This window comes from Melanostigma gelatinosum (assembly GCF_949748355.1).
Source record: "Melanostigma gelatinosum genome assembly, chromosome: 12".
Classification (NCBI taxonomy): domain Eukaryota; kingdom Metazoa; phylum Chordata; class Actinopteri; order Perciformes; family Zoarcidae; genus Melanostigma; species Melanostigma gelatinosum.
In genome coordinates, this window is record NC_136645.1 from 25631022 (window position 1) to 25646004 (window position 14983).

A 14983-nucleotide genomic window follows, 5' to 3' on the forward strand; every position below is an offset into this window, starting at 1 on the left:
GGAACCCAAAATCACAAATTCCCCTCTGAAGGCTTTACAATCTGTACACATATGACATACTCTGTCCCGGGACCCTCACATCGGTACAGGAAATACCCAATACCCCCCCCCCCCCCCAAAAAAAAACTTTAATGGGGAGGAAAAAAAGGAAGAAACCTTAGAGAGAGCAACAGAGGAGGGATTTGTCTCCCAGGATGGACAGAAGTACAATAGATGTCATGTGTACAGAATGAACAACATAACAGAGTTACAACACATTAAATGTATCGGTATATATAAATGATTCATATAATGACAGTAGTAAGCAGAATAATGATGGAAAGATTACGACTACTAATAATAACAGCAGAAGTGGATATAGTAGAATAACAATGATAACCAAAGCAGTAATGGTATCGGCAATAGTAATAATACGTACTATAAGTACTAATATAATGACAGTAGCAGTGGGTGTCAACTTGGACCACGGCAGGAGGCAAGACCAGGGTCCAGATATAACCACGATCCATGGAACCTGTGAGGCAAGAAAGCACAAAGACTCCAGGGAAAAAGCAAAGTCAGTAATGTGCATTAATGGTATCTTTAATAGACATAGTAATGTGACTAATAATAATAATGATAGTAGCAGTGGGAGTCAGCAGGGCCATGGCAGGAGGCAGGACCAGGGTCCAGATATAACCACGATCCATGGAACCTGTGAGGCGATAAATATGCGAAGGAAAATAAACACAAAACATGTTCCCGTACAGCAAGATAGAATCAGGCGATCATTACAAATTGCTATAAAGCTTTCTTTTGTACATTTTTTTTGATAAAAGATAATGACAGACGAATGTGTCCTCTTGTAGACTGTTCCAGATAAACAATGTTTTGTCAGGAAAAAAAGATAATTGTAAAATTACGTTGTTTTTTTAAAGTTACATTTTATTTAAATCTCCAAAAACATGCTCTCTTTTTTTAAAAGATTTGCTTACTGATGACGGTAAATGTGATTGGCCAGCGGATGAACTTCTTGGTGATAATCCATGGCTGTTGGTTGGTAGCCATCTTGGTGAGGCGGCGGCGTGCAGCTATTGCCAGGATCTGGCCCAAATATTGTCTCTTTCTGTCCATCTTCATGATCTACCAGTATCTTCTGTGTGTGGGCATACCGCCTGCTCTCTGTATAGGTGAGTCCTGATATGCAGTTAAGTGCAACAAAAGATAACACTATAAAAGGCAACAATTATGTGTTTTACTATTGTAGGTGTAAGGATAGAGCACCTGTATTCTCTGGAAGTGAATGTCTTTCATCTGTGAAATATCATACTGTTTTTTATGTCCATAATCCATTGGTTTTCTCGATGAAAATGTTTTTAAGCAACCCATGCACCCCAATAATCGACCAACATACACCCACATGAACTCACATACAACCTTTACTTGGGCTCCTCCACATAATTAATCTACAATATTTTATGAAATGAATACAAAGCTGACACTACAGTATGTAATTATATTCATAGTGAGTAAAAAGCAAGAGAAACAAATTATTTTACAGTGTTGGCATTAAATAAACCTTTAAATTAAACCAGGTGTGGTCTAAGTTTTTATTGTAACAGCAATTCACATTCAGAAAATCTAATAATTTTACTATCATTGCTTCCTGCATTATATTATATCATTAGGTGATAATCTGTCTGATTCTGTTTTGATTGATCAATCATTCACAACGTACTTTTGCTCTGCATAGTATTGAAATGTTGTGTATGTATGTATGTATGTATGTATGTATGTATGTATGTATGTATGTATGTATGTATGTATGTATGTATGTATGTATGTATGTCTCTCTCTCTGTGACATTGTGTAAATAGAGTACCTACTTGTACCTTTCTATCTGTCTTCCTGTTGTTGTAGACTACCCATGGCGGTGGAACACTCCAGTGTTGATTAACTCAGCTCTCGTTAAATGGATCTTCCTGCCTGACTTCTACACTGTGCCGAACTCCAAAAACCTCATAGGTCAGTTTGTGTGCATATTGTGTGTGTGTTTGTGTGCGCGTGCATCTGTGTGCCTGTCGGTGTCGATAAGTTAACTGTATCAACCAAACAAGTCTACCTGTTAGATTGTCACCTTGTCTGAATAATACTGCATATTCTCCATATTCTCAAATAGTGGCACTGGTGAAAGATAATTTATAGTTACCCCTGTTATGTCAGTTTGATCACACTTTATTAAGAAGCCTCCGTATTTTCTGATATGTTCATGTTTTAATTTGCTGTTGATGCTGTTTGCGGTTTGAACTCAACACTCCCTCAATGTTTACTGTGGTCTTAAAAATTCAGTGTAGTGTACATTTCACAGCCATGTCCTACGCTGTCATTCTGTGCTCTCTTTTTAGTCGATGGACTGAATCATTTCAAACACTACATTTATTTTATGTGTTAAGCTATTGGCAATGCACCTAATGTACAGATGTTTCACACTTAAAACCTTCCAGTGGCTCAACAGGCATAATTCTGCCTTGTCGTTGTTGACTTTCCAACTGATACATCGTTAGGAAGGGTTGAGTTTCACTGAGTAGCTTATGAACAGTGAACGAAAGAACGCAAAATAGGAGCACTTGAAATGAATCAGCGAAAGAGAACAGTATCTAGTTCAAATGTGGTGGAAATGTAAATGTTGCTGCATTTAAAGGGAAAATGTATCACCTTTTTATGTGGATGTCCAATCAGTGCTGATGGTAAATGTAATTGAAGAAATAAATTCCCGAGTGCCTTTTAACAGGTAATTTACAGGTAATTAATCCCCCCATGTTACCCCCTCCTCCCCCAAGTTGTTTAGCTAGTCTTTGTAAGTGACTGACCTTTAATGTTTGAACTTGAAATACCCATATTATTATTTCTATTTTCTGACACTTGGCCATTATTTGAAAATTCTTAGTAATTGTATGACCCAAGCAAAGCACAGAACCCCCAAATGCTTGGAGCGCTGACTAAGTGGCGGCCTCCTCACTCTGACATCTTTCCACTAATGCATGTTTATATTCGCTGTGTGTGTGTATTTCTGGCCTATGTGTGTGAAATGAGTAACAACAACAGAGTGTTAAAATCAAATTCCTCCAATTAATTAATTTTGATGGTGATGATGATGATGTATTGTGTTGTTGTGTGTCCAAAGCGGACTTTGTGCTGCTGATGTGTGCATCCCAGCAGTGGAAGGTGTTTGAGTGTGAGCACACAGAGGAGTGGATGGTTCTTGCAGGAGAGAACGCAGATGACCCTGAACCAATGGAAGGTCGACTATTTAACCCTGCACCCAATTTCATCAACTGCAGGTAAATACAGCAGAAGTCTGTCCGTCTTACCATCACTCTGCCTGTCTAATTTACCAGTCATCCATAGTTTAACCTGCTGTCTGTCTGCTCTGCTTCTGTTAGCATTTGTTATGAGCTGTAGGTCCTGTCATTCAGAAAGACAGATCATTTGACTATAGTCAGTTTTCAGGAAGGGAAACAATCTAATAAGGATCTATTATCCACTGATATTTGTCTTATAGAATATATATCTAACATAAAAAAGCCTGTGCATGTTATGGAACGGTAAGTTAGGATTCAAAAAATAAGATTTGAATATATGAAAATGCAGCCTGTAAAACTAACAGTAAATGTGCAATATAATAAAGTTCCCTGAAGTATAATAAACATTCTAACCAGATATGATTTTAGCTCTCTGGTAGATATGTATGTAATGGAGATACATACTGTATGTCTGGTATTATTGTACTGCAGTTTTATACTTCTTAATAACCAACATACAGACAGATACCAACATTTTTGCCATGAGCTAAATTAGATATGAATGTTGGCCAAGCTGATGTATGGTTGGACTAATGATTTCATTATTCAGCTGTTGGTTGAATTAGTATTAAGTAGCAAAATGGCAATTTCTAATTTTGAATAAAAACAAGAAGTTGGACTTGCATTTTAAATCGCACCTGGTCATGCTCTGCCTTTCCTCGCTCAGTTTGTCGATAAAATCGGTATTGTTTGGACATGAAATGTTTCTTTTCATGTCTTCCTCCAGGAGTTACCTGGACATGGCTAAAGTTTTGGTGTTTCGTCACCTCTTCTGGTTTGTGCTGTCAGTGGTCTTCATCACCGGCGCCACGAGAATCTCTGTGTTTGGATTGGGCTACCTGCTAGCTTGCTTCTTTTTCCTGCTGTTTGGGACCAGGCTTTTGGTCAAATCATCCAGAACCCGCCTTGCCCTGTGGGACTGTCTCATCATCTACAACGTGGCAGTCATTGTATCTAAAAATATGTTATCTGTAAGTATTAAACTCATCATTTGGTGCTAGTTTGCAGCTTTTTGGGGGGCTCCTTTGTTCCTAGGACCTTTTGTCTTAGTATTTGGTAGAGCAATAGTAAAGTGAAGTGTGGTCCTTACAGATGTACATGCTGTTCTTAATGCAATTTTCGGTGTGTGTGTGTGTGTGTGTGTGTGTGTGTGTGTGTGTGTGTGCCTGCATATGATTAGTAGGAATGAGGCTTTGAGCTTAGGTATATCAGAGTCAAGCTCAGGTTTATCTATGTACGTCAAAGACACATGAATCAATTGTTGAAACGATCAAAAAGGGGGGCAGATACGTCTGTAAAGATCCCCAACAGAATCCAAACAAAGGGATACAGCGACTGAAGGTTAGATGTTGTTGCATGACCGATACATGACTAATATCACAGCAAGTCAACGCTAATGTGAACCACTAACCGAATGTGTTTTTTTGCAAAGTGATATTTGTGACTTTGCTCTGACTGAGATGGTGCTGCTGCACTCAACTCTGACTGAAATGTACAACCTAAATGTAATACTTTTATTAAATTTGAATAGAATAAAATAAAATAAGAAATATAATTGAAAAAATATTTGAACTAGGTCCGTCAAGTGTTGCAGTGATGCAATCACAGAGGGTGATGTTGAGCTCTAGGTCTCTGAGCTTGATGCAAACCCAACAGCCATCAAATGATAACTAGGCACATTTCCTTCAGCATTTAACCGATTGTGAGTACCGGTAGGTCTTAAGGACGTCTTCAGGTGTTCTAACGACTGCCTCAAAGATTTCTCACTGAATTTTGTATTTCTCTGCCTCTCTCTCTCTGTCTGTGTATGTGTGTGTGTGTGTGTGTGTGTGTGTGTGTGTGTGTGTGTTTCAGATCCTGGCATGTGTGTTTGTATTTGAGATGCAGAAGGGCTTCTGTTGGGTGATTCAACTCTTCAGCCTGGTTTGCACGGTCAAAGGATACTATGACCGTAAGTGCTTAAGTAGTAAGATCGTGGTTTGCGTGAAAATATCTACGGAAGTGGCGTTGCTTAATTTATCTTTAGTAATTTATCTTTAGTAAAGGTCATTAGGTACCCTTTAATAGAGTATAATAGAGTATTGAGACCCTAAACCAAGGTGATGGCTTGATCCTCATCCGTAAATAGTTGAGTCTCAAGGTTGTTAGATATGTTAATGCAGAACGTGAGACTGGACGGTGAATTCGTTGGAAAATATCGAGGTGAGGACGTACCAAGGATTTGTACAGGTGGAGAAATGATGTTTGATCCAAGGACTTGAACGTGTGTTTGATTGCTCCTAACACTCGGTTGGCCTTTGATACCTGGGTTTGGATGTGCCTGGAGAATGAGTGAATTAAGTACGGAAGTCACGTCACAAATAAATCAACATTGGCTTCTCGTTTCACACACGGCACAAACTGCGGCCTCCTGGAGGAAACACCAGTGTTAGTTTGACCCGTCCACCTCTCCTCATCCCACCCGTCCTGTGTGGAATTCTACTCATGTTGTCGCTTGCTAGCTTATAGCATGTAGCATCATGGGCGTCACTGGGAATCAAAACACCGCGGCTTTGAGAGCACTTGTTTGCAATTGCGCATTAACGTGATTAACCAATGATTTAACTTGCTGCTAGGACCACTGATTCACCAAACCTGCTTGCTTGCAGTCTGTGTTCCACCACAGTCCCCGACGCTGCTCTCATGATTCATTTTGTTTCTGAAGATAGATTTGATTTTGTAGCGAGTAACGAAGGTTTCAGGGGAAATGTATCGGAGTAAAAGTATCAGTTTTCTTTGCAAAATTTAGTGAAGTAGAAGTAAAAGTCAACAGAAATATAAATAGTAAAGTAAAGTACAGATATCCAAAAAAACGACTTAAGTACAGTAACGAAGTATTTCTACTTCGTTACTATACACCACTGGTAATAATACACCATGGCCATTAGGAATAGTATCTACCGTATGTTATTCAGCAAAGGTGATGTATTATTGCATTTTGTTTCATACCATATATCTTGGGATGTTTAAGAAGGACAAGTGATTTGGTATTTAACAGTAGAAGAAAAGAAAATCCCCTTTTCTGACGAGTTTGAAACTGAAGCTTTCGATATTAGATGGCTTTTTTTAATCTATAAAATTGCATTCACACCTGACAGAAGTATTTACAATTCTACAGAATGCCTTTTTATCTCGGTGTGTGTCATCGTGTTTGTTTGTTTTTTGATAACAGCAAAAGCAGTGAGTGACAAGACCTGCAGCCTCCCGGTAGAAGAGGCTGGGATCATCTGGGACGGGATCTGTTTTCTCTGCCTGTTGCTGCAGAGGAGGGTCTTCCTCAGTTTCTACTTCCTGCATGTGATGGCAGAGCTGCAGGCTTCTGCCAAACAGGCCTCGAGGTAAGACAATGAACTGAATGAATGAGTGAGCTAATGCAGTTTTTCCAATGCTGGTATTCACCAGATATTATGATAATATGATGAAAGTCTGTTACACATTAATTGTGTCCTTCAACTCAAACAATCTAAAGAATCCTTTCTCAGATATTTCTCCAAGGTCCTAAACTGTGTTCAGGCGACACAAATAGACAAAGAAAATATGATTTAATTTGAATGTTTCACAAGCCAAAAAGTTTAGGATGAATACATGATGAATGATGCATTTGAACATTTATGTTTATTCTTGAACTTTGTGGACAGTATATACAGTATGTAACAAAAATTCCAAGCTTAAAGTTCCACCAACTATTCCACTATTTTTCCAGGGCTTTCAATTGCATTTCACTTCACTTGTCTTCTTCAGAAATGAGTTAGCTCAGATTTGACTTAACTGTCAATTTAACAAGATAAGGTGACTTTTATTGTCCTGTGCGTACAGTGCCTAAATATAATATATAAAATATAAAATGATTTGGGTTTTATTGTTTAACAACACTGAATCCAAGTAGATTTAATGTTTCTTTATTGACACTGCTCAACAGAAAGAAAACATTTAATATCAAAGTGTAAACCGACATCTCTACAAAGTGATCGTAATTAATTACAAAAAGTCAATACTAACTCCATCTTTGCATAAACACATATTCACTCGCTTCAAAAAGGACACACAATCAATCATCATGTTGAATCATGTTTGGTCTACAATTTCCACATAAGATTGTAATGTCACATTAGATCTACTTTCATTTAATGTTGTAAGACAATAAAATGTGAACATTTTCAAGGAGATGAATAAGAGGTAAAAATGTTATCATAATTGTAGTATCTTTTTTACTTTCACCATGGACAGTTAATGATGTTTGCAACAGCTTCAGTGAAAACCACATCAGGTTAATAGTTCCCTTCAGATCACTGGTACCCAATGAAAATATGAACATTAAAAATGTTAATTTCAAGAACAGATATTACCCCTGTTGCTAGATCCCAAATGTACGGACTACTCTGATTAATTCAACACAGTTTCTTTGTTAATTCAAATGAAGCTGCTATCGATATTGGCTCCCCAGCTACTTCCTATTGACAGTTACTTGTTGACAAATGCATTGACAGACGTTTCTTCTTTCCAGGGGGTTTGCACTCTTCAGAGCCAGTATCGTGAAAAACATTAAGTTCCACCAACAAATTGAGAGGAAATCTCTGTCGCAGCTCAAGAGATCGTAAGTGTTCACAGTACAGTAGGTGCAGCTGATCAAATTTGTTTTGGGAGTAACATTGAAATGGTACATCAAAGAACAAGTAAGATGGAAAGCTGGATGCTGAAATTCAGCTGCCTTCAACACAAGCTGATAGTAGGTGAAGGCTCTAGGGATGGCAATGTTAATACTCTTGTCCGTTCACCTCTTTGCAATTATTTTTTTTACATTTTTTGTAATGTTTTGTAACAGTAATTTTGTACAGACAGTCATGGTTCCCAGGGGATGGACCCTACTGATTTTGGTGATCCTCTGATTTTTCCTCTTGTGCCCCAATGAGGTTGACATTTTTGGTGTTTAGTGAAAGATCTAAAGTTGAAACAAAAGTAAAAGAGCCCACTGGTAACTGGCAGGCAAGTACAGATACAGGTACAGGTTTCAGAGATCTGAGGCTCAGAAGCAAAGGCATGAAGCAACGAAGCAACTATGATAATCTGCCAAAGAGCGAGTGGAGAAGGGAAGGTCAGGTGAGGGATACTGTAGGAAAATGGGGTTACTGCAGGGCAGGAGGGAGTGCAAATTACAGAGAGAACAAGACAAACGGAATTCTAGTCTGTAATTTACAACGGAATTTTAGTTAGGAAATTACTTAAATAATTGACATTTTGAGAATAAAGTCACAATAGAATATGTTGCGTTCGTATTTCCATACGCTACTGTAGCCTACAGTTATATTGACATGCAGTGTGGGGTCTTACCTTTGACCATTAGTTCTGTATCACTTTCTCTCTATGCAATTATTATGAATTAATTTCAAAAGAGAGTTAAAGTTAAATTATTCTGTCTTCTGCCTTCCCTTTTTCTGTCATGTTCTCTCAGGATGCAGAGAATTCGCACAAAGCAGCAGAAGTACAGGGATGGACACAAACCGAATGATGATTCCAACGAGAGTCAGAATGCTGGTAGGACTGGCTGACTGCAAAAATATTCGTCAAACTGTTGGAAAACTGTTGGAAAACTAAACAAGCACAGTAAACATGTGTACCACAACTGCTCAATCAGTGTAATTTTGAAACCCTGCACTGAACGGTCTGAAACCAGCCCTGAAGTGAATCACTCATCAAATGTATTTATATTTCTCCTTAATTATTTCTTTAACTGATCTGAAAATTTAGTTTACGATATTGTAACCCTAGATTTGTATGCGCAGAGCCCTCTAATGGACTCTATGGGTAATAATAATAATAATAATAACTTTATTTATATAGCACCTTTAAAAACAGAGTTCACAAAGTGCTTTGACAGTCAAAGCAGCAAAAACAAGGCAATAATAACAACAGAAAGTTCAGTGAGACCGTTGGATACCTTAACAATAAACTAAGAAATGAATGAAATAAAATAATCAATAAAATAGAAATATATATATATACATACATATATACAAATATACATATACACACATATACATACATACTGCATACATACACATAAACATACATACATACATATACAGTTGCACTCAAAATATTTCAACCCCCACCGCAAATCAGGTCCATCTGCAAAATCTACAAACCCCCAGCCGCTCCCAAAATAAACCCCAAACAAGGACAACCCAAATAGCTCAACACAACCATGACAAGCACCTCCAGTACCCGGCAGAGCACCCCTGTGCTGCCACGACCCGATGCAAACGCGACGCACAGCCAGACACCAGGCCCCGACAGCGCCCCGAGGAATCTCAGCCCAGCCCGGGGCTAATGGCCTAAGATCCCCCGGGAACACCGGCAGAACCCACAACAGCAAAAAGGCAAGCATTGCTGGATCCTGCTCTTGCTGCCTGTACAGACAGTCCAGCCCCCCTGAGCTTGTTCCTCTCAGGAACCAAGCCTGGAGAGAACAGCCCAGATGCACCTTCCTACTGAGATAGAGCCCCCCAGAACTGGGAGACTCTCCAGGGCTGAGTCATGTCTGCATACCGGCGACCTGAGGCTACTAGAATGACCAACGACTGCTCTTGCCTCACTCTGTCCAACAGGGAAGGGATGAGATTTCTCTAAGATTATGGCTGACTTGGCCATGGCAATTGTGCAAAGGCGTCCACTTTACTCTCACCCCTGTATTAGGGTCCTAAAGTGTTTGAGGACCAAGGACCCTGCCCAAGGACACTGCCTGTAGCTCAAAGAGGTTGATGTGTCGGTTGTCCATCGGTCATCTGGGTATATATATACCCAGGCAGGAGCCTCCCCACCCACTAGGGAGGGGGGTATGCCAACCAAGCACCGTTTGTGCCTCCTAGCATCCAACCATGCTGATGCCTCAACAGGGACTTTGACTGAGTCAATTTTGAGCTCCTGCTTACTCTCATCGCAATGAAGAATCACATCAAGGCACAACATCGAAGCATCGGAAGTGATATACCTGCTGCTGGCATTGAATCTTGGGCAGCGCTCAGCAGGCCAGGGAGGATGTTAGCTGCTGAAAAGTGCTCTCTGCGTGGTCAGTGTCATGGCATTCAAAGTAGGTGTCGTGGAGATCGGTCCCAGCGAAAATGCCGGTACATAACAGGAACCGACGAGGTCCTTGAAGTGGCGATTCCATCCGTGGAGATAGGCAGTCAGAGGGCACATTTTTGTTTCATTTTTTCACTGTTGCTGAAGGAAAAGAAGGATAGTTTGGCAGTGGGGTGTGTTGCCTTATATACTGTGGGGTCGCATGTATTTGGGTAGGTATGTCCTGATTGCTTGGCTATGCTTATGCAAATTTGCAGTTGGTGAATGCATACTCATGATTGGAGGAGAGTATTATCCATAGAGTCCAGTATATGATGGAGCCTGTGTGAGTTAGGACGTCAAAATACCAAAAAACGGCGAAATAAGGATTTTATGTGAAGGAAACTGTATTGTTCTTCACAAAGATTACCACAAATTGTTAGTTGAGTGCATTTTACTGCTAATAATTTTACGGAAAACTGCATTAATCAATTTGTTACTACTAAACTCCAAAGCAAGCTGAGAGACTCACAAACCTGATATATTGGCATGTTTTGTTTTGCAAGCTGCAACTTTATTTTTGAAAGGTAAACAAATTGATGATTATCCCACTATTATATTTGTCTTGCTAATCTTATTGGCAATATGCCATGAAATCACATGGGCACATTCACATTTCCATAAAGATGAACCATTTAATTCAATGATCCCATGGCCTTTACTGTAGCGCCTCCCTCAGGTTACGTTTATGTTTTAAAACTTAAAGATAATAAAAACCATCATCACCTTTGTGCTGTGCAGTACCTCTACCAATCTAAATCTTCTCGTTTTGTTCCAGAGACCCAGACAGACAAGAAGAGTTTCAGCAAGAAAAATTGGTCCCAGCCGTGGCTGGACCATGCTACAGGTATGGCAAACACTCAAGTCGCTTATAGGTGAAAAACATACTGTAAGACTGAGGTAGTCCTTCTCATATGACATCAGGTAATATATATATATATATGGTGAGTTAGAGGACATTGTAATATGTTTCTTCCATTCACAGTGCTCCACTCAGGAGAGTACTACCTGTTTGAATCAGACAGTGAGGATGAAGAGGACTCTGAAGAACAGAAGCCTCAAAAACACACTGCCTGTGAGGTCAGACACACAACTATTTCACAAAATGTACTTTATATCAGTACCATTTCTATGGGAGTCAGTGTTATATTGATATGTTTGTCATCATGGATGCCAAGTTCTTACTTGCACAGGCTCCGCTCTCCACTGGACTCTATGAGTAATACTCTACCATCATGCCCTTTGAAAATGAGTTTAAGCGTAGCTGGCCAATCATGACGTGCCTACCCAAATACATGCAGACCCCACAGTATATAATGCAGAAAGGGCGATTGGCCCACTGACTACCTCCATTGACGGAGTCATCCCTTTAAGAACCTCGTCAGTGCCCGGCAAGTTCCAGCCTTTTCGCAGAGACGGTCTTTATGACCTACATTGAGTGCCTAGGCATGGACCACGAGGAGAGAGGTTTTCAGCAGCCACCAGCCTCCTCGCCCCCTTCCCGTTAGTGATGACCACTGCGGTGGGACATCTTTTGCAACCACAACCTGCACTATGGTTTTCTGCTCCCTCCTTAATTTCTGTTGATGCTGTTAATAAAGTTGATGTTGTCAATGTGTTTTATACTTTTAAAACTGTGAAAAAAGTTTAGATTTAAACTATTTACATTTCTCAAAGAGCATATTCCTTTCCCCTCTCCACCTCCATGGCTCTTTATGGCGTCTCATTAAACTTGGCCCAAACCAAATATGACGTTTACTGGCTGCCCAGTGTCAAAGCCATTCCTCACCTCTGGTGAAGGAGGCAGTGGGCCTGGACGATCACGCTAGTGTAAGTGGTCACAGCTGGTGGCATAGTGATGTGTTCATCCATGAACGCCATAATCGGCATGATGTCAGAAAGCACACCTCATCTGATATAGTAGCTGTGAATAATATATTTGCCGTTGAGCTGGAAACGTTGCATTCGTGGACTTTTCTAATTCGGTCTCCCATGGGCCAGCCTTACGTTTATGGAAGGTCTGGCGGCTCTGAGGTCTGAGACAGGATATCACAGCTTGTTCACTGCTGTTGACTTAAAGTTGCATACTTTCAGGTCGAGGTGGCTTAAAAACACAGGATGTTCTTGCATTTCACCTTCCAGGGTAAAGTCTCTGGCCCACAGACTGCCATTCGGCTATGCCCTGTCCCTCAGCGCCATTCGCAGATGTGTGGACATGGTATATCAACTGCTGCGTGACTGAGGCATAAGGGTCTTCATTTATCTCAAAGAACTTGTGGTCATAGCTCAGTCCAAAGAATTGGCTATGTTTCACACAGCCTAGTTGATCTTACAGCTAACCAAGCTGGGGATCACGATCAACTGGATGGGGAGCAACCCTTGTTTGGTGAGTGTCAACTACAAATGTTTGGCGGCATCTCTTGGACATGTTAGGCTCCATTTCAGGCTCGTTATCGTTACCTTCATCACAGTTTGTGGACAAACACACCTGTAGGGCTACAACATGACCATAGACAGTCCATCACCGGGTCTAATGCTGCAGCAGACAGTTGTGTAAAGCTGTGTCCAGTGGAGTCACATGTCCACAATATCTGGTTTCGGCTAACATTTAACACTGCTATGATAACAAGCTGTGTAAAAACTTCTTATGTTTATTGTATTGTTGATTTTGTTTTGTTTTCCCCCTCAGTTGGCGTACCTGGCATGGGTGACCAGTGTGAAAACAGCTTTGAAAGAACGTCAGAGACACCAACGACAGTTGAGGAGGATTGAGAGAAAAGAGAAAGCGACAGAAGGAAGAGTGGATTCACAACAGGAGGCTTTTTCTGCGATTGGTTAGATATTCTTACATCCTTTTTTTATTACTATGGTGATGGAGCATGCAGTGGCTAGTTGCTCCCAAAAGGTTCTTGACAGTTTTGTATTCATTTATCTTTTCACCTTTATCTACCATATCTGAAGCATATATTGCCCATGACAGAAGTACACCTATTGACACCAGGAAAAGGAAGTGCAGGGATTGGATTAAGTGTCCTTGAGATTCCCACAGCATCTACCCAGCCAACCCAACTGGACCAAATGCTAACCAAAGCAGCGTGACAGCCACAGCAAGAGATGGAAGAGAGCCCCGATAAGAGCTAAGCTAACCCAGTTTGGACCTAAGGGTATTCCACTACCCAGCCTACTCCTGGCTAATGTTCGGTCAAAGAACGATAAATTGAATGAAATAACCCTCAGGCTAACTCAGCATTGGGAAATCAGAGACTGCTTTGCCCACATCTTTACAGATACCTGACTCCATAACAGCTCGGATCAAGCTATTGTACTTGACGAGTGTTCCATGCCAACAAAACGCTTTTGTCTACAATAATACAACCTTGTAAGTCTACAATAATGTGTAGCTTGTGAGGCAATGAGTTGTAATATATTGATGTAGGAAGAAGAGTAATATCAGTTCTCTCACAGGCTGCATCACTAATCAATTAGTTTGATGTGCTGCAGCTGCTGATCATTACTCACAAAAGGATTATGGACTGCAACATTATGATTTTGGCACTACATCCTCCAGGCAGATAGAATAGCAGATGACACCAGTTAGACCAGAGGTGGGGGACTATGCATTTATGCTAACAAAGTTTGGTGCACAAACACTGCTCCTATCGAGAGTCATTGTTCTTCTAACCTGGAATATCTCATGGTTAAGTGACAACCTTTCTATCTGCCTAGTATACATTGACTACAAAATATATCATGTTAGAAGCAAATGCTAAGCTTTAAGAACCGCATGCTGCCAAAAGCCAAAAACAGACTTCACATCTGGAGGCAGCCTTTATTGTTACAGGTGACTTCAACCACTTGAACCGGAAGATTGCACTCCCGAAATTCCACCATCATGTCTCCTGCCACACTAGAGGGGAAAAGACCTTGGACCATGTTTACCAGTCCATGTGTGCACTGTGCAGGATTAATTAACATCATCAGGACAGAGGTTAAGCATGTCGCCAGCTTAAAGTTTCTGGGTGTCTCCAAGGACCTTTCTTGGACCCTCAACACATTGACCCTGAAGGCACACAACCATCTCCTCTTCCTGAGGGCACTGAAGAAAGAGCGTCTCCTCGGTTTCTTGTGAACTTCTACTGCTGCATAGTCGAGAGCATCCTAACCAATTACATGACGGGATTATATGGCAACTTACCTTTCTTGGACCAGAAAGCGCTGCAGAGGGTGGTGAAAACTGCCTAATGCATCACTTGGACTCCACTTCTCTGGGTTCCATGGTGTAATGGTCAGCACTCTGACCTCGGAATCCAGTGATCCGAGTTCAAGTTCTTGGTGGAACCTTGTCAATTGAAACGCACAATGCAAAAATACTTAGGGGCGGCTGTGGCTCAGAGGTAAAGTGGCTTGATCCCCGGCTCCTCCAGTCCATGTCGATGTGTCCTTGGGCAAGACACTAACCCCAAATTCCTGCCGAAAGCTGAACC

The 14983-nt window shown here is 40.7% G+C and overlaps 1 protein-coding gene across 1 annotated transcript in view; it reads left to right on the forward strand.

Moving 5' to 3' along the window:
• The window catches only part of piezo1 (piezo type mechanosensitive ion channel component 1 (Er blood group)), a 96028-nt gene that overhangs the window by 58509 nt on the left and 22536 nt on the right, over positions 1–14983 (forward strand). Inside the window, exons 22-32 of the mRNA XM_079279863.1 lie at positions 965–1169; positions 1900–2004; positions 3164–3320; positions 4069–4312; positions 5196–5292; positions 6553–6718; positions 7885–7974; positions 8830–8912; positions 11278–11346; positions 11485–11579; positions 13189–13333. Of these exons, the coding sequence (XP_079135989.1) occupies positions 965–1169; positions 1900–2004; positions 3164–3320; positions 4069–4312; positions 5196–5292; positions 6553–6718; positions 7885–7974; positions 8830–8912; positions 11278–11346; positions 11485–11579; positions 13189–13333 (1456 nt within the window). The remainder of the gene's footprint in view (positions 1–964; positions 1170–1899; positions 2005–3163; positions 3321–4068; positions 4313–5195; positions 5293–6552; positions 6719–7884; positions 7975–8829; positions 8913–11277; positions 11347–11484; positions 11580–13188; positions 13334–14983) is intronic.